The sequence below is a fragment of the Lingula anatina genome, chromosome 7 (assembly GCF_051362555.1).
Source record: "Lingula anatina isolate TDL-2025a chromosome 7, LinAna3.0, whole genome shotgun sequence".
Taxonomy (NCBI): Eukaryota; Metazoa; Brachiopoda; class Lingulata; order Lingulida; family Lingulidae; genus Lingula; species Lingula anatina.
The window spans coordinates 2,674,659-2,699,657 of NC_141773.1; the positions used below are offsets into that span (position 1 = coordinate 2,674,659).

The 24,999-nt window shown below is 38.1% G+C and overlaps 2 protein-coding genes and 1 long non-coding RNA gene across 6 annotated transcripts; 1 reads left to right on the forward strand and 2 right to left on the reverse strand.

Moving 5' to 3' along the window:
* Window positions 1–4,336, reverse strand: LOC106153213 (uncharacterized). Its single transcript, XM_013527058.2, has 6 exons — window positions 4,144–4,336; window positions 3,400–3,641; window positions 3,112–3,139; window positions 2,268–2,468; window positions 941–1,039; window positions 1–590 (listed from the first exon to the last, which is right to left on the reverse strand). Exons 1-6 carry the CDS (start codon window positions 4,193–4,195, stop codon window positions 1–3), a joined length of 1,212 nt encoding a protein of 403 aa, XP_013382512.2. The 5' UTR covers window positions 4,196–4,336.
* Window positions 4,337–9,100: 4,764 nt separating this feature from the next.
* Window positions 9,101–24,969, forward strand: LOC106164066 (lymphocyte antigen 75-like). Of its 4 annotated transcripts, XM_087017199.1 has the most exons (8): window positions 9,101–9,306; window positions 10,044–10,144; window positions 11,569–11,820; window positions 21,745–21,870; window positions 22,165–22,434; window positions 22,675–22,872; window positions 23,223–23,331; window positions 24,113–24,969. In XM_087017199.1, the coding sequence occupies exons 2-8, from the start codon at window positions 10,045–10,047 to the stop codon at window positions 24,534–24,536; spliced, it is 1,479 nt and encodes a 492-aa protein (XP_086873325.1). In that variant the 5' UTR covers window positions 9,101–9,306; window position 10,044; the 3' UTR covers window positions 24,537–24,969. The 4 variants fall into 4 exon arrangements, with proteins under 4 accessions (XP_086873325.1, XP_013397309.2, XP_086873326.1 ...); XM_013541855.2 differs by lacking the exons at window positions 9,101–9,306; window positions 10,044–10,144; window positions 11,569–11,820 and adding exons at window positions 19,489–19,891; window positions 21,074–21,331; XM_087017200.1 differs by lacking the exons at window positions 9,101–9,306; window positions 10,044–10,144; window positions 11,569–11,820 and adding exons at window positions 19,489–19,891; window positions 21,074–21,331 and having other exon boundaries at window positions 22,675–22,822; window positions 23,221–23,331.
* Window positions 17,216–20,626, reverse strand: LOC147760610 (uncharacterized). Its single transcript, XR_015335426.1, has 3 exons — window positions 20,500–20,626; window positions 18,617–18,825; window positions 17,216–18,121 (listed from the first exon to the last, which is right to left on the reverse strand). It is a non-coding gene; the product is annotated as an uncharacterized LOC147760610 (long non-coding RNA).
* Window positions 24,970–24,999: the final 30 nt, after the last annotated feature.

Below are 24,999 nucleotides of genomic sequence, written 5' to 3' on the forward strand. Positions count from 1 at the left end.
TTAAAATGATATCAATGTAAAATTGGCATACCCATGATACGCGTTTACACCAACTTCATTGCTCTGGGCAATACCAGTGTTATAGGACCCCCCTCCACCTCCGCTCTGGTCAGGACTCCCATTACCCCCGGCACCCCCTGAGTACCCGCCGCCACCCCCGGGTCCACCAAATTTGCCCTTGGCACCCCCACCACCCCCAAAGCCCCCATTACTCAAAGGTTGATTTTCATTCCCAATTCCACCCACCCCACCATTAACAAACGCACTGCCTCCAGTTGCTCCCGTATTGGCGTTTGTCGCGCCATCTGTTAGCAGACCGCCACCGCCGGCTCCACCCGTGTTGGAACTTGACTCTCCACCTTGGCCATTATCCCCACCGTACCAAGTACCCCGATCCTGCCCCCACGTGTTGTCGGTGGCATCGGATACAGTTTTGTGGTTAAGTAAGGCGCTGCTACCGCCGCCGCCACCGGCAATGATCAGAGGGACGTCAGTGTCCGTGGTGACAAACGTCCCACCGCCGCCACCAGCACCCGCATGGCCCGTGTTGCATAAACCCATTTGCCCGACAAGGACTTTCAGTTTTTCTCCTGAAAACAAACGGTTATTGAAAGAGCACTCTCCTATTATGCTATCCAACAACAAATTAGCTCTCTTAAACTTTAAAGAATTATAACTATACGAGTTATTGTCTTTTTTCACTTATCCTTTTCGACCTCTCCTTTCTCACATTTGCAGACAGAGCATTGTTTGTTTTTAGGTGAAGAACAACCAACGCGCTGTACACAAGATAGACTGGTGTCTTGGTATACATGTATTGAGGGGGACAGAGAAAGAGAGAATTAAAAAGTCTTTACCTTAGCAAATCTCTCTCTCTCTCTCAAATACACAAACGCCCACAAACACACACAAACACACTCTCGCACTTCAGAAAACTTACCACTGACAAAACTAAAAGTGCCTGTCATTTTAGCACCTTGTCCATTGTATGTGTAACAAGTATCTGCACCTCTGTATGTATCTCCCCCGCCCATCGCTCCTACGGAGAAAAAGAAAAATCAATATTGAGGTGTATCTAAGAAGTGATTTGCGGTAGGCGTGGCGAACAAGCGCAAGGCATGTTCAAATACCGAGTGTATAAAACAAACACAAAAACAACAAATTTAGTGCTTATGCCGGTACATATATGTGGTGCGAAAGCTTGAAAGTGATAAAAGGCTATATATATGCCCATTAGAGGGCCTTTGCTGATCAATACGTGATAAAGTAATAAACGTAATATAAAAATCAGAAAAAACCAATAGTTGTGTAATGTTATAAGAGTAAAGTTGTTTTCTTCAATCAACAGTTAAAATTGAAATTGTTTGCCCCCAATATGTAAATGTACTGACAGTATGTGTTGCAATTTTGCGAAAAGGCAAAGATTAAAGGGATAAACTAACAACTGTTCATTTCGACAAAAAATGGATTATTCTTGGGTAAAGGTGTATACCAATGGTTAATGAATCAATTCCGACATCCAATGTTAGTCCCGGTTTTTTCAAAGTTTGTTTTTTTTTTTTTTTTGTAATATTGCCTCAGATACTTTACACAGTGTAGCCATTTAAGGAGGACACGTTATGAGATGGCAAGCACAAATTCCAGAATAATTGCATTTACTGCCATTTTGGTGGTAAAATAGAATTTATTGTATTGTTTGCAGTGCATTTATTGTAAAACATGGATGTCATACGAACAGTTGTTATCCCTTTTAATGTAAATGTACATGGTGAATTGTGAGTACATTCTCTCGCTGAAGCTGGAAGTGGTCTGGCATATACACTGTACATGTACGAGTCAGGGGCGGATTCAGAGTTATTTCCTGACAGTCTTCCAAATTATCTTTGTTGATCCGTTCTTCATTTTTGACCGTCTTTCGACAGAAAAAATTAGATACCCGCCAATGTAAACTTGAAAATCTGACCGTCTTCTGGAAGACCCAGAAGACGCCCTAAATCCGCCCCTGCGAGTGACAGTGTATTATCTGACACATACACAGCAGTTCTATTTGCCACGCACAGCTCTAGGACATTCGCGATGTAGATCATGCAACAAAACACCACACAATGCTGCACGGTTGTTTTCTTTATTATCAACACACGTGTCTCCACCAACATGGATTCCTAATATCACGTGGTACAAAAATCCCACCAGAGGGACACCACAAGCAGTGTCACCTCCAACACAATCAAGACAATACCAATTCAATAATTCATAACACTACTCACCGCCCACCTCCACCCTGTACGTGCCAGTATAGGGCACTGTGAAGACCTGAATCCCACTGGAAACCTCCACCAAGCCATCCAGAGTAAGGCCGTCATAATGGCTGCCAACTGTCGTCGGACCGAACCTGCCCTCGGCTCCAAGGTTGGTGAAGTTATAGTGCGTTATGCCAGGAAATTGGACCAGAGGTGCAGGAGTCGTGGCTTCAGGGATAAATGAAATAAGTTTGTTTAAGATGGCTGTATAGGCGCATCTCTACAAGGACCTGTTCCATAAAGGGCTTAAGCCCCAAAAACGGGTCTAAACTTTTAGAACGATATTGTGATCCAAATGAGTGAATGTTGTTAGTCCTCTAGTACAATAAGAATGATAAATATGAAGAACTCTGATACTGAAACGTAGATTTTCCAACTGACCGACGTTGCAAAAGACCAGATGACCAGCTATCCAGGTCATTTACTGGTGAAAGGTCTCAGGTTGAGACTACAACATCGGTCAGTTGCTAAATATAAGTTTCAGTATCCACTTTGGCACCATATTAATTCGTAGTAGTCCAATCAAATAAATAAATTAATAAATAAACTTATCTTGGCTTATAGAAAAAGGCATGTGGCTAAACACTCAGACATAGACTCACATTTGTATATTTGTATATTTATATATTACATATCACATATTAAGTGCTAAGAAATGTAATTAATATGATAAACAATCAAGGACATAGTATCATATTCAAATTTTAATGTCAGCTGAATGAATTTTTTTCGTGCAAAAGTTTTTCATTGTCACATTGAAGTATGTTTGGGACAGAGAGAATATTTTTAGGTGCATAGAGTGCCAACTTACCTATCTTCGGCGCAACACGGGAATATATCTGAAAACCAAATTCAAACCATCAGTTAGAAAATAATATGAAATCCGGAAAAGTTTTAAATGAAATTGTATCATTGCCATTATTGTAAATAACGTGACAGTATATGTTTTTATCACAAGTTCAAAATGTGTGCATGCTTACCGTTACTGCTGCATTAAATAAAAAAGACTAATAAATTAATTAAGCAATGGATTATTGAATGAATTTTGGACTGTAGGCATAATTCATCAAATAAAACAATATGCACACTTTAAAACTACCTTCCATCCTGTCGAGGGCAGCAGGTCCCCGCTCACGCCGGCGTCTTCATACGACACACTGGACAACTCGCACTCCTGTGTCACCTCGTTGTGCGCCAGTGACGAGCAGTTCGCTGCCCGCAGACATAGCCCTATGCAGCGTAATTTTGTGACAGCTGACAGTTGGCGTGCGACCAGCTGGGAGTTTATTCTGAATCCACTATGCCGCTCCAAGTAACCATCGGTGTTGTCGGAAGAGGCAACTGGGAATATACAGTAGTTCAATATCAAGAAAATTGAATTAAATGACAAAATGGCTCTGAAAGTGAAGGAAACATTTACTCCTGTTGTGACTTGAAAAATAAAGAGGATTAAAACTGGATTTGATTTTCATTCATTATTTCCGCCAAGGCGGTTATGCTTTTTTTTTTTTTTTTTTTTTTGGGGGGGGGGGGGGTGTTATTTAACAGCCTAACTGAAAATAATATGGACGGATTTTTATTCAAAATACGCGAAGTGAGAAAGTAGATAATGCATGCCAGCATTCAATTGGCTGACGCCAAATTTACAAAAAATGTTCGTAAACTAGCGGAATAATGGCTGGCATGTTGTAAAAAATTTATAAATACTAGGAAAATTAATTAAGCGCATTTTTACAAAATGTAATGCAGTTTTTAAATATTACTTTTAAAAACACAATATAGAATCGTTACAAAAGATGAAAATGCTCTCAATCTAACCTGAAATATTTCCTCTTCGTCTTACCTTTTACTAAAACACCAAATATAAGTAATTTCAAGGCAGTCTTGCGCTCCATGTCGGCCCAGTGGCTTTAACGGAACTCGAGTGACAGTATGTCCACGTTCACAGCGACAGCTGCATCGATTTTCAATATTGTTGCGAGTTCTTTGCGTAATTGATGCAATAGTTGGCTGGCTGTGCAAATATCAACACTACCTGTATCTGTTCGGTTCCCAAGTTTCTGATTATATATATGACCTTGTCATTAATTACAAAATGAGGGGTGACCGGGGCCAGTTAGACACTTGTGCAGCCAGTCAGGAATAAGTAGGTGCAACAAAACCGGTTTTAGAACGGTCTCCCCTAAAGTTGGAAGCGTTATAACGTTTATTTGATATGACAATGAAATTTTTTTAGTACTGGGATACCTCTGCGACGAATAACAGCTAGCTCATCAACTGACGGCAGTTTTTTTTCTTTTTAATTTTGCTCAAGAAGATAGGTTATTGGAGATCTTACGCCTTTTAATTTTTTCCCCTTTTTCAGTAACATCAGTAACCGCCCATTGACGTCATTCTCATTGACTTCATTGATTAACTATAAAATCTAACTTCAATGTCCAGTGGTTCGGTTTTGACCAAGACGTTAACAGGTCATTGACAATGTCCTGTCATATACACATTGGCCTAACCTTGACAACTTCAGTCAAATATTCCAACAATGACCGTAAAAATCATTACATCGATCAATGCACTAATGGACATCGGCTTTTTGCATCCTTTTGCATTCAGTGACTGAATTATCTAATAGGCCAAAAAACGACTCATTCGTAATTACTGTTGTTTATTGTTTGTTCCTAAAACAAATTTCCTATATCTGTTTTATAACCATTAACATAAAAAGTCACATTGTCTTGTTTTGGTCGTAAGGTTTAGTACCTACATATGTACAGTACCCGTGTACTAGTATTATTGTTATCGATTCGTATTGGAATCACGGTCTGTTATCGACAATTTGCGAGTACACACCCATCCTGTCTGTACCACCATTTTGAACAGGGGTTTGAACATCTGTCATTTTATTCAAACCGTTCTGCAGTTGTGACCAAGTTGTTGACTTAATGGGAGACCGGAGCTAGTTGGACCCCGGTGTAAGTTGGTCCCCCATCAAGTCTCTTTAATAAAGTTACTTAAAGATGCTAAACTATTTCATGTGGACTTACTGCCAACACTTTCTTAGCATTATTGGATACGGTCACTTTACAAAATGATGTGATCAATTCTTTTACCCCATAGTTAATGTGTCATGAATTGATGGAGGGGGGGGGGCGACTTACCCCGGGGTCCAACTAGCCCCGGTCTCCCCTATCTTTGGTTGTAACGCGAGGTAGTATACTTTTCAGCGCCGCTGCCTTTCTATTTTTTATCTCTGCCACATGCAATCTCTTGTGGTCTTTTTCCCATTTACATTACATTCCTCTGCTTAAGTATTATGAGGACATGTCAATTAATTCAGTTTATCTACAAAACATGCCCCTCTCTTTATTCACTCGTGGCTGTCAATTACTATCATTACACAGTTTAAGACAGATTTTCAAAACTCGACTCAAGTTAATCGAGGCACAGTTTTCTTTTTCTAATATTTGTATTGAAAGATGATGTATTTTAGGCATTCAAATCCGACGTGATTTTTAATATATGCATGAAGGCGAATTAAAGAAAAATAAACGAATGAAATTAACTTTTTACAGCGCCCGTTCCGCATTTCGGGTGTCTTTTATAAAATAAAAGCCCTCCTTGTTTTTATCTTCTTCCAGAGATAGGCCCCTACGTATTAGATACGTACTCTCGCTATCTTTGCATCTCTCTCTCTCTCTCTCTCTCTCTCTCTCTCAGTCATCACCACCGCCTGCTCAAACACGTGCCCTAGCTAAAATGGTAAACACATATGTCACATAATATGGACTGTAAATACATGGTGATTATTCTGATAAACTTAATGGATTTGTATTATAAATATTTAAACATGTATACTTGATACTTTTTATGGCATTGTGTATCTATGTCTAGGCGAATCAACATTCTTTTGGCGTGCTGTTCTGGTTCCAATAGCTCCAAATTATAGCTATTTGACTAAAAGATACCAATGAATCCACCTATTTACTATGTTATAATGTATTAATTACCATCTGCAGTTACGCTCATATCTTGTATTTACCCATTTAGTTCTGTAAATACACGGTGTATATACATGTATAATTGATTCCAATTCGGATAACACTCTTTACCTGGTATGACGTTTTCATTTCCAGAAAGAAAAAGGCATGGCTACGCAACGTGAAAGAAGACAACACACACACACACACACACACACACACACACACACACACACACACACACCTCTTTTATAAGCACATCTTCATTTTTTGAAGGAAAGAATACCAGTACTTCCGCCAAGGCCCTTGACATTTACTCTATCTCGCAATGGTAAAGAACCCTTAACTTATTGGATTCAGATGATGATCTGGACGATGGATCACCATCAAAATCTAAACACTTTGAAGTGAAGCCATTTCAGAACGATCCTATATATGTCATCAAAACCCATCTGCTACTTTTTTTGAGTTAGGGTGGTGACGAACAGAAAGATAACGGAGTTGAAAATATAACCTCCTTGGCCTTCCGGTTTTACGAATTTGAGGGTCCGTGGAACAGACAGTCCACCCTCCACTTAGGGCGTATTCCCAGAGCTTTTAGGTCGATCTATCCCCTCGGGGAGTCTCATTAGATTACGGTCAGATAATCCGGCTTAAATGTCCGTCCCGCCTACTACAAGCTGTAAGGGGGTAATTGACTTTAGTGCCCGCTCGGCTGACAGCTATTTAGCGTGAACCCCCAGGGAGTTAGGTCGATCTAAAGTAGATCGATCTAATCTCTGGGAATGGGGTCTTAGTAATAATGTTTAGGTTTAGCCAAAATGGAGGCCGAGGCTTACCTGTAGACAATTAATCGGAAGCGGAATCTCTATCATGCGGGACTCTCTGTTAAATAACACGCGTACCGGAAAGGTTAGTTCCAGATGCGGGTATTTGCCTATGATCGATACCCACGTGGAGCAAGGGTAACCGGCGCCGATAGCACTGGTTCTGTTTGTACTTTATTTATGCAAAAATATTTATATTGGTGGCTTGTCCGATGCCTAATAGCCCTTTGTAAAGTGTCCCCGGAAGCGTATTTTGACTTCTTTTTGAATTAGCTTTGCAAAGCAACTTGGACCGATTGATATTGATTTTTGTGTAAATGATAATGTCCAAGTCAGAATTACCGCGTAAATAATAGTCTTCGATCAGTGAGTTGGGGGTGTTTGACAATTTAAGCATTTTTGTTCTTTATTCTTTCACCTTTAAAGTTGTGCCTTGTATTACTAACTCTAATTACATGGAAGAAACCATCATTGGAAAACAGTTTATGTGTTTAATGGCGGGCCTTGTTGTACGTTTTCTTATGCAAATATAATCCTGGAACAAAAGACTGCCCCTTCACCTACATGTACAATGGGCACATGTTTGATACCTATTCCATGAAATAAATCTTCCTAGGTTTTTCTCGCCAAGCTGGACCTTTTGGTTCTGCTTGCAAAGTGTAGCCGGTGGACCTGCAAGTGCATCAAACATACTTTATAACTCCAAAAATTGTTAACTTTTCCAGCGTGTTGCATTATTTTGCTCGGTAAATAAACGAGGTTATTGATAAAAAACGGCTATGAATTCCACTGGCTCCAAAGCGAGAAAACAATTCCAACCTTTTGTACCATTACTAAAGCACCCTAACTACAGTAGGTAGAGAATTATCTGATGCAAGAGGTCGGAAACAAGACAAATGACAGGGTTTTTTTATAGTAAATGGAGTGTAAAACTTTGCACGCTTTGTGATTCTGACCTTTGTATTTGAATTAAGATTTGTCAAAACACACACACACACACACACACACACACACACACACACATTTTGCTGTCTTTCTCGTATAGTCATAGGAAAATGTACGGTGAAATCATTCGTGAATTAAGTTTCGTGTTACGAAAAAAAATTTTTTAATTAATTAAATTAATTTTTAATTAAAAGGATAAAACCTGACTCATGCTTAAACGTGAATATTGCGTTCCTATCCATGCGTTGTGTTTGGGCGTTAATTCTTTCTCAACTGTTGCAATTTGTAGTAGATAATTCTTGCTTCTGTGCTTATACATTTTTCTTATTATTATCACTCCTACTGTAACTAGGGGTGCATTCCCAGAGATTGAGATCGGTCCAGAGATTTAGATTTAGATCGACCTACATGTACCACCCTGGGGGTTCACGCTAAATTGCAGTCAGCCGAGCGCGCACCATAGTTAATTACCCCATTACAGCTTTTAGAAGACGGGACTGACGCTTAAGCCGGCTAAGCTGACAGTAATCTAGTGAGACTCCCCACAGGGATAGATCGATCTAAAATCTATGGAAATGGGGTCTAGCACTATACAACAACAGCAACAACTATTAATAAATAAATAAATAAATAAATATAACACTGTTGTATAAACCTGCTGCACATTTTTCATTATATTCGTCAGTCTTTCTTTCCCTGATCATGTTCCTAAAAAAACATTGCATGAACTGTTGTGGATCAATCTGTAGAGCAACATGTGGCAAACTGACCAGCGAATGACACGGGCCTGATCGAATTTTTAAAGCTGCTGTCAAGGTTCAATGGCATTATATAGTTTAGAAATGCCACGTTGTAAAATAAAAAAAATTAGATAGTTACACGAACAGCATAAAAATGAGGAATCATTGTGTCGAGAAATGGGAATGATTTTAGTTCGTCACAATTAGAATTGGGGAAAAAATGAAGGCGAATGAGTCACTATAGTGAGCACTAGGAAATGACCTTATTTTTCGTGCACAATATTGTATTAACGTTTCATAATACTTCCTTTTTATGGTAGCAACATGTGACTGTGTGTGACTTTTACAAATGATTAAATTCTAAAACGCTTACACATCGTGAAGAGAGGAGTCTATTTTAATTGAGGATGGCGTAAGCGTCATCGACATCAACCCTCGAGAGACAGCCCTCAGCCCAGACTCAAGACAGTGGAAACAGGACCCAGCACTGAGCCTGACGCCAAGCCACTGAGAGTGACCAGGCCCCCGTTTCACAAAGAATCTTAAATCCGTAGACGTCTTACTCGAGCTGGGTGGCCTAGCTAGGTCGACTTAGCTGAAGTCGACTTGGAGTGTTTCACAAAGAATCTAACGTCTTAGCTTGGCGTGCTTACCGTAGTCGACGCGCACGAGAAACTCTTCAAGAAAAGGAGGTGTAAAATTGCAAAAGTTTCACAAGACATGACGTTTCATGGCCTCTTTCGGCCGAGAACGATCGTTTATCAACAATAAAAGTCAGCCAAAACACAAACAAAGTTTGTTTTTGAACTTTATTGATAAGTTTAACTTCAATACAACTTCAAAGTAACAGTTAAACATTAGCTTGTCGTGGAACACTACTGAGGGACGTCTAGCGGTCAAAAACATAAACAAACACGCGATCGGCTGGGTAAAGTGGAATTTTATTTTTTATTTTAATATTCCATAAATGTCAGTGCTATTCAAGGATATTATAACACAATATCTTGAAGGAGGTATGTTCTTTCCAAATTTTTGTTGTTTATGCTCTCATTTATCGAGTTTTAGTTGAGCTTGCCGACTTAAGTCTCCTCCCGAGGAGGCTTGACATCGTCGACTTACAGCTAAGAAAAAAACGACGTAAGCGACCTTTTAGATTCTTTGTGAAACGGGACTTAGTGACGTAACGACTTAATTACGTTGGTAACCAAGCCCTAAGTCAGGGAAACCGACTTAAGTTTTTTTGTGAAACGGGGGCCTGATGGCGGGTCTGGTGCATGAAAATGGCAGGAGAGACATCATTATTCTAGTGCTCCTTTCTTCTCTCATCGGAGCTGTCAGCAGTGAGAGTACTGGTACAGGTACGTGTGCCCCTCCCCCCATCCCCGACGAAGCCAATTTTGAGAAAATATATCTTGCAAATAATTCTGCCGGGAAGGTCCCATTTTTTCTGCTGACCGTAGTTTACAGGTAGTATGACGAGGTGCTATACCGGGAAAGCTACCAACCACGTTATAGAGCACGATGAGAGCCAAAGCGGTTCACAAAATGGCGGTGTTAGTTCTGAGTAGTCTCTTTCATTTCAAACGTCCACTGTGGATTTGCCCCGGGTACTGTATGAATATATGTACAGTCTTGATAAGCAAGGCCAAATAATGGGGGTGGGGGCATTAAAAAACAAAATGTATGGTTAGGTAAAGCAACAGCGACAATATGACTTTTGAAAAAACATTTCTAGCTGAAAGTCCCAACGAGCAGATAGTTTTTTTTTTTTTTGTGAAAGAGCTGTACGCCATGCATGACGCCATGCCGGGTAAGGTATTGACTCAATTGAATTTTGATCTGTTGCGTAGTTGGTAAAGGATAGAGATCAATGGCCATCCCCGCCATGCCGACATGCCGTTACGATGGTTTGCTGATGAATAGTTTTTCTTTTTTTTCTTTGCAACCAAGCACGCTACCGACTTCGATGTGAGTGAACCGCCACACTCTTATAGTAATCAAACGCAATTTTTAGAAATTATTTCGAGCAGGACATCTTGAACATTTTGATATTCGAACCCGCGTATTTATAATTGTCTAGCAATGTGTAAGAGGACGACGTTAACAAGGAGCCATACATGTAGCAGCTTCGTTAATTAGCTACGGATCAATTATTAGAAAGTTTCTACTTCTCACAGAGAGGGCCAGTTTGGCTGTACACAGGGGCGGATCGAGGATTATTTGAAGGAGGGGGTCCGATTTTTCAGGAATGACAGGCCTCGAATAAGAAGCCGACCCTCGCCCCCTTGGAGTGTTTTGGAGGGCAAACAGTGTCATTTTGAACGAATAAGAATTATAAATCTGCTAGTCAAATTCTTATTCCAAGAGGGGAATTTCAGTGTGAATTTTTTTCAGAAACAGAAAGGGGGGTATCAGGACTCCCCTGTGTGTGTTCGCTACATTTGATAAGAAAAGGGCATCCGCACCTGCCACCGTAAATCGTTATTTTAAGATAAGCCGTGTATTTGAAAGGGGGGAAATTAACATCTATAGCTAAAGATTTTATTTCGTTTTTTTTAAAGTAAAACCTCAAAATGTTGATCTTTTTGGCCTTTATGTTAACCCGCCAATGTAGTTTGATCTATTAAACTGAAAATACTACTACATTTACTATAACTACTACTACTACTACTAATAATAATAATAATAATAATAATGACTATTTCAAAATTCAAATAGACGATCATTTATCCCCTTTTGTGTATTACCCCTGAAGTAAAATGCGTTTTCCTCTAACTTTCAGAAACGTGCGCAACAAAATATAGAGATTGCTTTTGCGAAGACAGACACTGCTTCTTCCTCGTTGATAAAAATATGACCTTCAGCTCTTCTGAGCAGTATTGTCTTGAACAGGGCGGACATCTAGCGACAGTTCGGAGTGCCAACATGCAGCGAAGACTACATGGGATAGCTGGAGAAAGACGTGTTTGGATTGGTGCAAGGGAACACGTGATGTCGACATGGACGTGGTTGGATGGATCTTCATATATCCCAAGTAGTAGTCCGTTTCATTTCCTCTAATGATTTACTGTATGGGACTAAATTATAACGCCTATTTTTGGGGGCATGCGGTTATATCATAAATATAATTGTTAAACCTTTTTTGTCTTACAAAAGCTCTTTTAAAACGGATGCCCATTTACTAGTAGGGGAGAGCGGGGTTGGTTGGAACAGTTTTCACCTTTTTTGCGATATCTCAGCAGTCAAAGCTTTGGGGACAAAAATAAAAAATCTGATAGGGGAAAATTATATGCCGCACTTATCTATGTAATAAAACATCAAGTAGGTCTTTTTATTTTAGAGTAATAAATGCTCAAAGTTGGCTCCTAAAACGTTCCATCTCACCCCACCCGCGGGGTCAGTTGGAACAGGCAGTGGGGTGAGTTGGAACAAGAGGGCGAGTTGGAACGCTTGCATATAAATTCAAAGTATAATTCATTTTAAGAGTAGGTTTATCTATATTAATTTCCCAACAAGTACGTGTTACTTTGTATTCGTATCTCCATAGTTTGTAAGCATTTTTTACGTTTACAATTTGCTTTCAAATAGTCTTTTCGATGTATAAACCATATCCAGTTACACTTCATTTCATAATGATAACAAAAGTGGTGTAGTTTAAGAGAAAAGAAATTGAACACATATAACTCAACCTATTAACAACATTATGTTAGACCTACAAATGAAAACTGTATCTCTTTCAACTCAACAACTCAGAATCAAAATCGCAGTTCTGACATATGTAGGCCCTACACTTGGTCAACCTTTGTACAGTCTTCATGTGACCACTTTAGACAAACAATGCATTTAACCCATTGCTCTTTTGGTCGGCTGTTAATGAACGGCTCCCCACAAACCAGACATGGCCACTCTTCTTCTGACTCAGAATCGCTGGTCATCTTTAATTTCCCTTTTCTTGATTTTCTCTATCGACTAGAAATCTTAAACTGTTTTTTATTTTTGTTGCGCTTGTCCTTTTTAATTTTGTTGGGCTTGGCCTTTTCTTTTTCGAGTAGCTCATTTTCAGGTGTGTCAGTTAGTACTGCACTGCATCGTTTTCTTCTTTTAATCTTTGGAATGCGACGGTGAGCCTTTGGAAAGGGTCTAATTATTGCTGGACTTGAGCTGTTTGGGGTTTTTCTTAAGTGAGCTTTAGTGTGCTGTAGCACCTCTTCCGGTGAGGGCAACTGAGATTTCAACTGAATCTTTGTCTAAGTTACGAGGTGAATGTTTGTCTTTTCTGGCGGATTTTGTACCGTCGTTCACTAAACATTAACAGCAACCCCCAATCCATTACTTAAAACATTTGAAACCACATCGGCAGAGTTGGTGTTGTATAGTTTATCCATAACATAGGCTCTCAGCTAGAATATTTTCATTTTGCCGCGAAAAGCAGAGTAATAATCAACATTTCCTTCCACATCTAAAAGCAATTTATCGCAAAAAGCAACAGTGGGCATGCAGACCCCTTTCGACCAAACAGCTAGGAACTGCATTTAACAAGCAATGACCCCCCCCCCCTTGTATCTTCTACACGCATGTACATTCCGGCATCTTGGAGATGTTCTATCAGCTAGATTCCGTCTCCAGTTGGAGTTGTACTGGGTTACTACGTTACTACTCTCTTCAAAGTTGAAATTAAAACATTTAGAGAGGTTTAAAAAATGAAAAACACCGTGCGGGGTGGGTTGGAACACCCCTGACAGTGTTCCAACTGGCCCCATGTCAAATGTTCCAACCAGCCCCCATGACGTCATCGCCTACTTATGACACTGTATTTCTTTAACACGTGGGAAGTGATTAAAAAAAACAACAGCCTTTTGAACATCAAGGTGGTCCTAAACGCTATGCACAATTTCAGTGATATAATCCTTATACTTTAGTTTACAGCACGATGAATGTCAAAAATATGAAAACTTACTTCGAGTAGCGAAAATACGTTTTTTTCGCATAAAACTTTTACTGCATTTTCGAAACTTCCACAAGTTTACCGGATGAATAACCATGCCACGTGACATTTTTATTCTGAAGGAGCACATGATCGGTCTTGTGATTTAAGAAATAAAGCCAATGTTCCAACTTACCCGCGTTCCAACCCACCCCGCTCTCCCCTACTTTTTTTATTGTACCCTAGTACTGTACAAGGTGCTAAATATGTCACTCATAATATACAAACGCTAGTAAATCTGTTTTGATCCGTACAGCTCATGCTGATCCATGATTTAGAAAAGTATCATTTACTTAGTTCCTTGATTTTCTTACAATTTTTATAAAACCATTTGAATATGTATCTCAAATTGCAACTATATTTGGTGATATCTCTTTAAAGAAAATACATGTGTTCTACATGTAGGTGGTTTCAATCAATTTGATACCTCAAACAGCGAGTCCACAGCTGTGATGCTTTTAAGGAGCAGGGGGCAGTGGACTTGGAAATCAAGCTCTAAATTCGGAGAAAAAGGTTATTTGCGAAACAGGTGCGTTATAAATTTCTTTTAAATAATTAAGATCACATACGTTATTGTTTTAAAATTGTGTGTATTTCCATTGAAGAATCATTTCAGTTTTAATAACCAGTCTGATTAAATGTTATCGTAGACCTAATAGGCAACAAAATGCCCTCTTGAGAAAAGGAATACATTTGAAAGCAGGTAAATGAATGAATGAAGAAATAAAGACAAAAAAACTCCAATTACTTAGAACATTGTCTATAAGATTGGTTTAACGCAATGTTCAAACATCTGACTAAATTGTCTTGCCTACAGGTAAACTTGAACTGAACTGTACTCCCAGCAATGACGATAACGTCGTGGTATATGAATTGGATGGTCGTTGTATTCTATACAGTCTAGGCAAGCAGTACTACTCGTGGTATCAAGCGAGGCAAACATGTAACAGCTTCAATGCAGATCTCATAAAAATGGCAAACGAAGAAATTCAGACAAAACTTTGGTCGGTTTTTGGTGTTTTGGCGCCTGACGAGCGTTGGATTGGACTGCGGAATAATGTATGGAGATGGGAGTTATGCGGTTAGTATTATCAAGAAGTTATATAGAGAAGGACCTTCTCTTTATAACTTCTTGGTATTATCATTGGTTCTTATAATCATTGGGTCTAATTGTTTAACTACATCACACTTGAGAATTTGATATTACAGTTGAATAAATAGCTTCCAGTTGAATAAACAGCTTTCATTAATATTTTTTATCCTGAATGTGCATTTCAGTAGTCAGATAAATTACCAATTTAACAGTTTGATTTTAAATATTGAAAACATACTCTGTGCAGATTAAATGATAATGAAAACGATTTCTTGATCTGTTACTTATAATGCATCTTACTATAAATAATTATTCAGTATGCTTGCAAACGGCCGTGAAATAAGAATCAAACGCTAAGAATTAATGGTCCTATTATCTCTTCTAGGTCAAGAACTAAAAGAATGGCACTGGTCAGATAGGGTGGTTGGAGGAGAATCGAAACATTGTGTCATTCTTGATAATCGCTTACCAGAATTTAGAAGCTGGGAACCAGTATCCTGCACGGAAGCGCACAATTTTGTTTGCGAAATTCGAGGAGAGGTACAAAAGAAGGAGGAAAAAGAAAAACACTCAAAAAGCGCAGGCAAGGCAACCAAATCTTTATTGTGAAAAATCCTTTTAATTTAAAGTATAGTTTGTAATGAAGGTGGCAAATCGCAGTACGAAGCGTTATTTGTTCACCTTAAACGGACATACTAAGCGGTTTAACTCGGAAATGATGCACAAAAACGCCACTTTCACAACATCAAACACTCTAAATTAAGAAGACCTAATTCAAATTAACGTCAGACACACGACAGCTCTTATCATCTTAACAACTATGATAGCACTCTTCCTCGGTTTGTGTGTCCCTTAAAGCAGGTTTACTAACTGCATCGGTGACTGTTGTAATACAACGTTTTTCCCCAACCCATCTACATGTTCCTCTAACTCGTCAAGCGCATTTATTCAATGGTCTTGAAATTGTCAGGATTTATCGAAAAGGGGCTATATCTGGGTGGTAATTTTAATTAAAAAGGGTTTCAGACAGACCATCAGAAGGGCTTGAACGGAGAAAACCCTTCAGGAAACTCTATTTGAATTGCATTTGTGTTTTGTAAATAGAGTCTAAATTTTAAGAAAATTTTCAAACTTCATTTCCAGAAAAATCTCAAGATTCCGCCGGTAATGCGTTGGATTTTTGCTTCCGTTCATTTTACAATAGCTTCAGCCAGAAAGTTAAACTTAACTTTTTGACAAGAATTCAAAATAAATCTACCATAGTCAACTTGATAGTAAAGGCATCGGTCTGAAACATTAGTCATGCACTGACATACGATGTGCTTTATAAGGCCCACACTTCAACTTAGATGTTTAAGAATTGAAAGTCATTTTCTGCTAGAATACTCTGTTCTGCCAATATTTTATATTTTAACGCTATTATTCTGCATTTGTCAATATAACATTTGTATTTTATTTCAATAGGAACTATAGCAGGGGCATGTGTTGGTGGGTTAGTGTGTATCATAGCCCTATCCATTGGCATCATCATTTTTGTTCGACGGAGGTGAGCATTTTTTGAACATAAATGAAGCTGTAAATGAAGTTACCGTCAGAGCTATACTATTGGATTACATTTTATTCTGTTGTTGCTTCAAGTCGGTGATCCTGTACATAAGTATAATTTTTTTACATTTTTATTTACCGTAATACTTATCCCCCTGTAGTGGTTTTAATTGATGATGAGTTTAATAGCTGTTTTAATTTAAAATTAAGATTTTTATTTTTAATTAAAATGTTTCAGAAAACAAAAGACTCGACAAGAGACAAGAGACGGTGAAAGCCAGGATGCGAGATACTCAGATCTCTACACTACACCAATTAACTTTCAATCTAATTCTTCAGCTCCGGAAGAGCCTCCACAATACACACGGCTCTTCGTTCTCAGTTCCAGTGAATCTCCCTCGAATGAACCTGAATATGTAAACATAGTTGAGAACGATTCATATGGCTGACTCGTTTGTTTTGTGAGTTAAGTAGTTAGGTTCGTGAACATCGTAAACGAAAGTTTTACCAACACAGGTAATAAATATCTAATGATAACCCACAGAACAAACTAAACAAAACCTATTCTCATTTCGCAAACTGTGTAAATATGAAAAAGTGAGATCTATTCCATGTTTTTATTTACATAAAAATTCTAAAAATATACGTTGGCTTTGATTGACATAAATTATAGTGTGATTTGCATTATGAGTAGTATATTATGTAAAGTTCCTAACTTCATGGGTATTTTAAGCTGTTAGATGACGCGATAATTTTGCCAGACTCGGCTGTGCGATGGTTAGAGCACGGTATTGTATACTTGTATTAAATACAAGCAAAGTCCACTGAAGTTTCTGATTTAATAGGCCTTAATCGAACTGGGGAATACATGCACCCACGGCGCGAACAGAGTAAGTCTCGTATCGTTTATTGCCCCGGCGTCCTCTACATAGAAATGACTAAACTGACTGGAATACCTCTAAATGATTCTTTAATAGGAGTCACAATCTTATTGTCCGGTCATAACCGACCATGTCCATTACCATTTTATCGACTGTTCTATTTCATTAGCATTTTTATCAATTGTTCTATTAAATCATCATTTCACTGTTAAATCGTTTAATGATGCATGTGTGAATTTCCTAAACATTGACCGTTCATTATCAATAAAACCATGATGTGCAATACGCAAATCCGGCGTACTCATTGACTTAATGACAAGATCACCGATAACAATGTATACATACACAAAAGACAAATACCATTTTGTCTTAAAATTAACTTCACTGAAATAATTAATGCCTACATGCAAAGCGTTTCATAGTCCTGTTATACAGAGTTACAAGTCATATTCCTGGCGTTCTGTGCTCTGTTGCGTTGTGAGAAAACGGATCGCAATTGGCATTAATTGCTTGTGATAACTTCCTTCTTCATCTGTTGGTAAAATATTCCATTTTGTAGGACAGTTTTTGATCCATCAGATCGTTTTCCTCGGTAAAAATGCAAAATGGATGATAATTTCAATAACCACAGCACTTTTCAGATGGGATTTATAGACTTTTATTAATGGAATCATCATCTGTCATTAATTTAAATAAAAATGTTGAGCTCGTTATAATTAACATTTTTCTACAGAATACATTTATTCAGAGGAGTGTATCGAAGAAAAAATGGCTATGAATTGTTGAACCCTTTCCTGGCCACAGAGACTGGTCAAGTCATCACCTTCGGAATCTGCAGAATAACACAGAAAACAATGCGCTTTACTCAAATGTCATAACACCTTTATTTTTTCATCGTAATGTCTTGAAATTCTCACTGTTGTGGAAAAATATAAATGCAAGCGTACTTCAAAAGTATTCTTAAAAACTTGTCATAGCACCAGTGTATTTTTTAAATTGACATTTTTCCTTTTCCGAATTATTATCTTTGCTTTAAATTTTCATGGTGTTCCGATGATATTCAATGCAGGCACTTTAGAAATAATGATTTTTTAAATAAAAATATAATTATAATATAAAACATAGAAGTATCGTCTTGCTGCAAAGTTTCATCCAACTTTCTGTCACGATAGTCAATTTCAAATTTAAAAAAAAACATGGACCCAGCACAATTTTGACTTTCATATGTTGTCTGCTATGGCTGTCCTACACAATGTAATTTGCCAAATTTCAAACCGATCGTAAAAATAGAGATATATTCAATTTATACAAGCTATTTTGCGCTTACTTATGATCTCATACTGGGGATCTCACTGGCTGGTGAAAGTGAAACGCTCCTGGGCCTTAAGAATAACTGTGTCTCCTACATTCCTCGGCGTTTGCTCGAGCGATAAGTCTCTGACGGTTGTCTTTTCGTGAATTTTCCAATTTAATTCAGGTTGGATAGTTTTGCCGATGGACCAAAAAGTGCATCAGATATAATATGATCTGACTCTTCTAAAAAAAGGAGTGAAACCTGACTCAATGCTTTAATGTGAATATTGCGTTCGTATCCATGCATTGTTTTCGAACGCCGCAACTGTGGCAATTTGGAGTAGATAATTCTTTCTTCTGTGCTTTTACATTTTTCTTATTATTACCACTACTATCCACTATTACTAGAAATATAATAAAAATAATTAATATTATTTAATATCACAACAACAACAACAGCAGCAATAACAACAACAATAATAACAATAATAAATAAATAAATAAATAAATAAATAAATATAAACACTGTTGAATAAACCTGCTGCACATTCTTCATTATACATGTATTTGTCAGTATTTGTTTCCCTGATCCGTCGTGTTACGAAAAAATGTCGCATGAACTCTGTTGAATCAATATGAATATCAATCTGTGGAGCAACAAGCTGTATACGGGCCTGCGAATGACACGGGACTGATCGAATTTTTTAAGCTTTTGTCAAGATTCAGGGACGTTATATATAAGAGTGCTCAATTTCACGTGCAACCATAGTCACAGTGGAGAAAATGGATTTTCCTTTCTCATATGAAAGAAAAAAGAAGTATAAGTTTACAACATGTCAACGCATGATTCGAAATCAGAGGCCCTTTTTAAGGAGGCGAATGAGTCATAATGAGCACCAGGAAGTGACCTAATTTTACATGCACCCGTGTACCGGTATGTCGATAATATTGTTTTATGTTTTATAATGCCCCACTTCTCATGTTAGCGACATGTGACCGTGTGTAAAAGGTTTACTGCGTGTTGATTGACTTGATTGACTTCTAAGACACTTACACAGCGTGAAGAGTGGAATCTGTTTTTAACTGAGGATGACGTAAGCGTCCTCGACATCAACCTCAAGTGACAACCCTCAGCTAATTAAGACTCAAGACCGCGGAGACAGGACCTAGCACTGAGCCTGACGCCAAGCCAGTGAGAGTGACCAGATGGCGGGTTTAGTGTATGAAAGTGACAGGAGAGACATTATCGTTATTCTAGTGTTTCTTTCCTCTCTCATCGGAGCTGTCAGCAGTGAGAGTACTGGTACAGGTACGTGTGCCCCCCTGCCCCCTGCCCCCCCCCCCCCCTCTTCGACACCTCCCTTTGCTTTGTGTTTTTTTATACATGTACCACCCATTTGTCAGATTCTCACACCTAAGTCTTAAACTCTTCTCATAGCTTCGTTATTCATAGCTGGCGTATAGCTGGCGTTTTTATTCTACAGCAAAAAATACTTTTCGTTATGGATATCAGTACCAGGTTATGGTCAGGTCATAGCTAAGTAAACTTTAGTATTGACATAGCCCCGTATTCGACTCCTCCGAATGTCTGCCGTCACGTTGTATAAGCCAACCCGGCCCCTCCCCCAAATTCATTTCTAGTGCTATCAACACACGTACATGTACTTCCTCCTTCCCTCCTAAGTCTCTCTGTCGTCATTAACCCCTTCCCCCGGGGGTCATAGTGCCCCTAAGAGCCGCACTCAACCTAAACCCTCTCCTGTAGTTGTCAAGCGCTCCTCCCCCCCCCTCCCCCCCCCCCCCCCCACACACACACACACACACAAACCTCTTGGCTCACTCTGGCAACACTGCCCTTCTCCTGTGGGCTCTAAGAAGTCGGTTCACTCCCACTCTGTTGTCATTAAACCCACTTACATGTATCCCTGTACCCTACTCCATTCAAAGTCTATTCCTCAGTCTGTGGAAGCCACTGTGACAGTTTAGCTTGTATTCAGAATCAATTTGACCCCTTTCCCTTCCCAAAACGTGTCACTAATGAAGGATTTATTTACGTTTGCGTACATATATACACAGTACAATCTTGGTAGATAACACTATATTAACAAAAGTGCTGGGTAAAGTCACAACGAGTTTATAGTATAAAAATATAACTTGCGACTTCTACATTCACCAGTAAAACACATACTTGGGTACGTGAGAAGCAACTTTCTCGTACATTAATTAACGTCCTGATGCAAATACTGAATATTAACACCCGTGATAACGTTTACCACGTTAACTTAAGTATTTTATTACTTATAATTATGAAGAGACATATTATAAGTATAGCTGTTTAAACCCAGTTAAGAACACTATGGGTAGTGTATATCTCAGATATACTATCTGGTATATTCAGAATCCCACAGCCAATCTTATATCACAATGTGATGCTAATTTCTCCCGATTTGTGTATTAACCATGTAGTAAATAGGGCATTTTCCTCTTTTAGAAAAATGCGCAGCAAAATATAAAGATTGCTTTTGCGAAGACGACCACTGCTTCTTCACAGTTGATAAAAATATTACCTTCAGCGCTGCTGAGCAGTATTGTCTTGAACAGGGCGGACATCTAGCGACAGTTCGGAGTGCAAACGGGCAGCGGAGACTACATGGGATAGCTGGAGAAAGACGTGTTTGGATTGGTGCTAGAGAGCACGTGATGTCGACATGGACGTGGTTGGACGGTTCTCCATATATCCCAAGTCCTAGTTCGTTTCATTTTCTCAAAGGGTTTACAGCATTTTCTCAAAGGAATTACATTATTGGACTAAATTATAACGCCTATTTGTTGCGGCATACGGTTATATCATAACATAATCGTGAAATGAAACTTTTTGTCTAACAAAAGCTCTATTAAAACGGGTGCCCATTTATTCCTTTTTACTTTACATGCTGCTATCTATGTCATTTTATGCAAACGCTAGTAAATCTATTTTGAATCATTCAGCTCTTGCAGATCCATCCATTTAAAAAAATATCATTTACTAAGTTCATTGATTTTTTACTTTTAAAATTGTTGAAAAATTAAAAATTAATCGATTGAAAATGTATCTCGAAATGCAACTTTCTATGTTGACATCTCTTTAAACCAATGCATGGATCTGATGTTTTCTACATGTAGGTGGTTTCAATCAATTTGATACCTCAAACAGCGAGTCCACAGCTGTGATGCTTTCAAGGAGCAGGAGGCAGTGGACTTGGAAATCAAGCTTTAAATTTATAGAAAAAGGTTTTATTTGCGAAACAGGTGCGTTATAACACCCTTTTAAATAATTAAGATCACATAAGTGAAGATGTTTTAAAACTGTATATTTCCATTGAAGAATCATTTCAGTTTTAATAACCAGTCTGTAAATTTTAATATGTTATCGTAGGCCTAATAGGCAACAACATGCACTCTCGAGAAAAGGAATAAATTTGAAAGCAGGTAAATGAATGATTGAAGAAATAAAGACTAAAAAACTCAAATTATTTAGTACATTGTCTATAAGACTGGTTTAACGCAATGTGCAAACTTTTGACTAATTTGTCTTCCCTACAGGTAAACTCGGAGAGAATATGAACTGTCCTACCAGCAATGACGATAACGTCGTGGTATATGAATTGGATGGTCGTTGTATTCTATACAGTCTAGGCAAGCAGTACTACTCGTGGTATCACGCGAGGCAAACATGTTTCAACTGGAATGCTGATCTCATTAAAATGTCTACCGAAGTATTTCAGACAAAACTTTTGTCGGTTTTTGGTGTTTTGTCACCCGACGAGCGTTGGATTGGACTGCGGAATAATATATGGAGATGGGAGTCGAGCGGTTAGTATCAACATTGGATCTTATTTGCGTCTAATTGCGGAACTACATCACACCGTTTTAACAGTATTTCGATTTGAAACATTTAAGACGTACCCCATGCAGATGAAATAATTATAAAAAACGATTTCTCGATCTGTTACTAAGAATGGGCTAACCAGAAATTCTCATTGAGTATGCTAGCGAGCGGCCAAAACATCAGAATCGAACTGTGATAATTAATGATACCATTATCTCTTCTAGGCCAAGAACTAAAAGAATGGCACTGGTCAGATAGAGTGGTTGCAGGAGAATCGAAACATTGCATCATTATTGATAATCGCTTACCAGAATTAAGAAGCTGGAAACCAGTATCCTGCACAGAAGAGCACTGCTTTGTTTGCGAAATTCAAGGAAAGGCGCAGAAGAAAGAGGGAAAAGAAAAGCACCCAAAAAGCGAAGGCAAGGCAACTCAGTATACAACTGTATAAGAGTTGAGAAGCCTCCGCGGAAGTCTGTGCTCTCTGGGTGCTTTTCTAGTTATAGGTGTTTTCATATATGTTCTTTTTATAATAATATTACATTTTTTAATTTCTTCAGCAATATCCTCATATTTTCCTCAAATGTGTGTTATTGCTTTTATTTGCCATTATCTAAACTGTTTTTTTTAAAATATATTTATTCTTTTATTTTTATTTATTATTATTATTTTTATTGTAAAAATATCATGATAACGTGATTCTATACCATCGTCCAAAAATACCTGGTAATAAAATGGTTAAAGAGAGATTTAATGTAAAATATCTTTACAGGTGCTCCATCGCAGGGCAATGTGGTCGGTATAGCAGTAGGCGTTGTGGTAGCAGTTCTCGTTATAATTGCTGTAGTGGTGCTCGTGGTGATTTACAAGCGACGTAAAAGGTGGGCCAGTAGGTCTGAAAAAAAACTTGTCTAAGCTATTACTAACTCATTCTCTCTGTCTTTTTTAAGTTTTTTTACTGTTGTTCCTGTTTCTACTCATACTTGCCTTTGTCTAAACATTTTTGATATTTGAAATAGGCCTACTCAAAAAGAATAACGATAGGAATAATATATTATGTATTGCTTAAAGGGATAATAACTCTTCGTATGAGATCTATATTTCACAATAAAAACCTTGTGAATAACTCATAGAAATATAATTTATTCTGTTTTACCACAAAAACAGCAGTTACAGCTATTATTCTGATATCTGAACTTGTCTTTAGACTACGTGACCTCCATTGATGTCTATACTCTGTTAAAATCTCTTAAGAGATTTTAACAAAAAACCAAACTTTTTAGAAAAAAACCAGGGACTAACTTTGAATGTAAAAATGGATTCATTAACCATTGGTAAGTATGGGAAAATTGTTGTTTACTCCAGGAAAATTCATTTTTTGGCCGAAACGAAGAGTTATTATTGCTTTAACTGATATTGCACTTTTTGTACCTAGAAATCGCCTTAATCGAACATTTAATATTTGAAATACATAAAAAGAATAACAAAGGACTAATTAATTATGCACTGCCTAATTGATATTGTACTCTTTTTACTAGAACTTGTCTTAATCGTAACATTAAATATTTAAAATACACAAAAAGAATAACGACAGGTATAATTGTATTATGCATTGCTTAATTGATATTGTTCTTACGCTGGAAATAATTTGTTTACACACAGGGCGGCTCAAGCTAGTGACGGTGTTCAATATTCAGAAATTCCTCGAAGTGGCGTACAGGACAAAAACACAAACCAAGACACTTACGCCTATGCTTCCACCGTTCTTCCAGCAAATTGTACGAAAGATACTACGGATGCAAGTGCGTACAGTTACGCAACACCCCGTGTACGCATGGCACCTCTCGGTCTCGAGGAAGAGAATGCGTACGCATACGCAACAAATAACCCATCTAAACATACTGGCAAGGCAGCAGTGACAGAAATCAAAATTTCAGATGGACCGAAGAAGGATAACGCAAATAGTGATCGAGATGAGGATGTGAGCCGTTTATACAGCAAACCGAATAAAGCCAAGAATAGAAATGTAGACGAAACACAGAATTTTGTAGAGCTAAAGGAAAACGAATTATATAATCACGAGTGATTTGAAAAAGAGATTTATCTCACTTTTTTCAGGACGCAGAGAAACTGAACACAGAACAATTACTTTCATAAATTTCAGTTTTATCATGTTTTTTTTTTTTACTTGAAGAGCTTGTCATATGCAAACGCCAAATAGCTTGAGTTACAGTGTAAATGCTTGGTGAATATATTGCTTTTGTAACTTTCAAATAAATTTTGTGGCTTACTAAGACAGGGAGAGGTGGCCAGATAAGGAAAAAGAGAGAAAAAAATGAGGATTTTCTGAGATGTGCCGCACCATGCTCATTATGTCCATGGCCGCACAAACCATTGCTGATATCAACACCTAAAGGGATTCCGGCTTTCTCTAAATCCCTTAATAATTTTTCGCTCAGTCTGTGATTTTGTTTAACGACCTTCCCTTAAAATAAAATATCGCACAGGTTTTGCCTGAATTTGTTGTTAATGTGTTATCAGTGAACCGG

Bases quoted from the DNA above. Each gene is read 5' to 3' on its own strand.
- LOC106153213 (XM_013527058.2), bottom strand. From the start codon at position 4,195: ATGGAGCGCAAGACTGCCTTGAAATTACTTATATTTGGTGTTTTAGTA. The intron at 3,642-4,143 runs GTAAGACGAAGA...GTATATTCCCAG, and splicing joins ATTTGGTGTTTTAGTAAAAG to TTGCCTCTTCCGACAACACC. The intron at 1,040-2,267 runs GTGAGTAGTGTT...TTTTCTCCGTAG, and splicing joins GTACAGGGTGGAGGTGGGCG to GAGCGATGGGCGGGGGAGAT.
- LOC106164066 (XM_013541855.2), top strand. From the start codon at position 19,789: ATGGCGGGTTTAGTGTATGAAAGTGACAGGAGAGACATTATCGTTATT. The intron at 19,892-21,073 runs GTACGTGTGCCC...TTCCTCTTTTAG, and splicing joins CAGTGAGAGTACTGGTACAG to AAAAATGCGCAGCAAAATAT. The intron at 21,871-22,164 runs GTGCGTTATAAC...TCTTCCCTACAG, and splicing joins AGGTTTTATTTGCGAAACAG to GTAAACTCGGAGAGAATATG.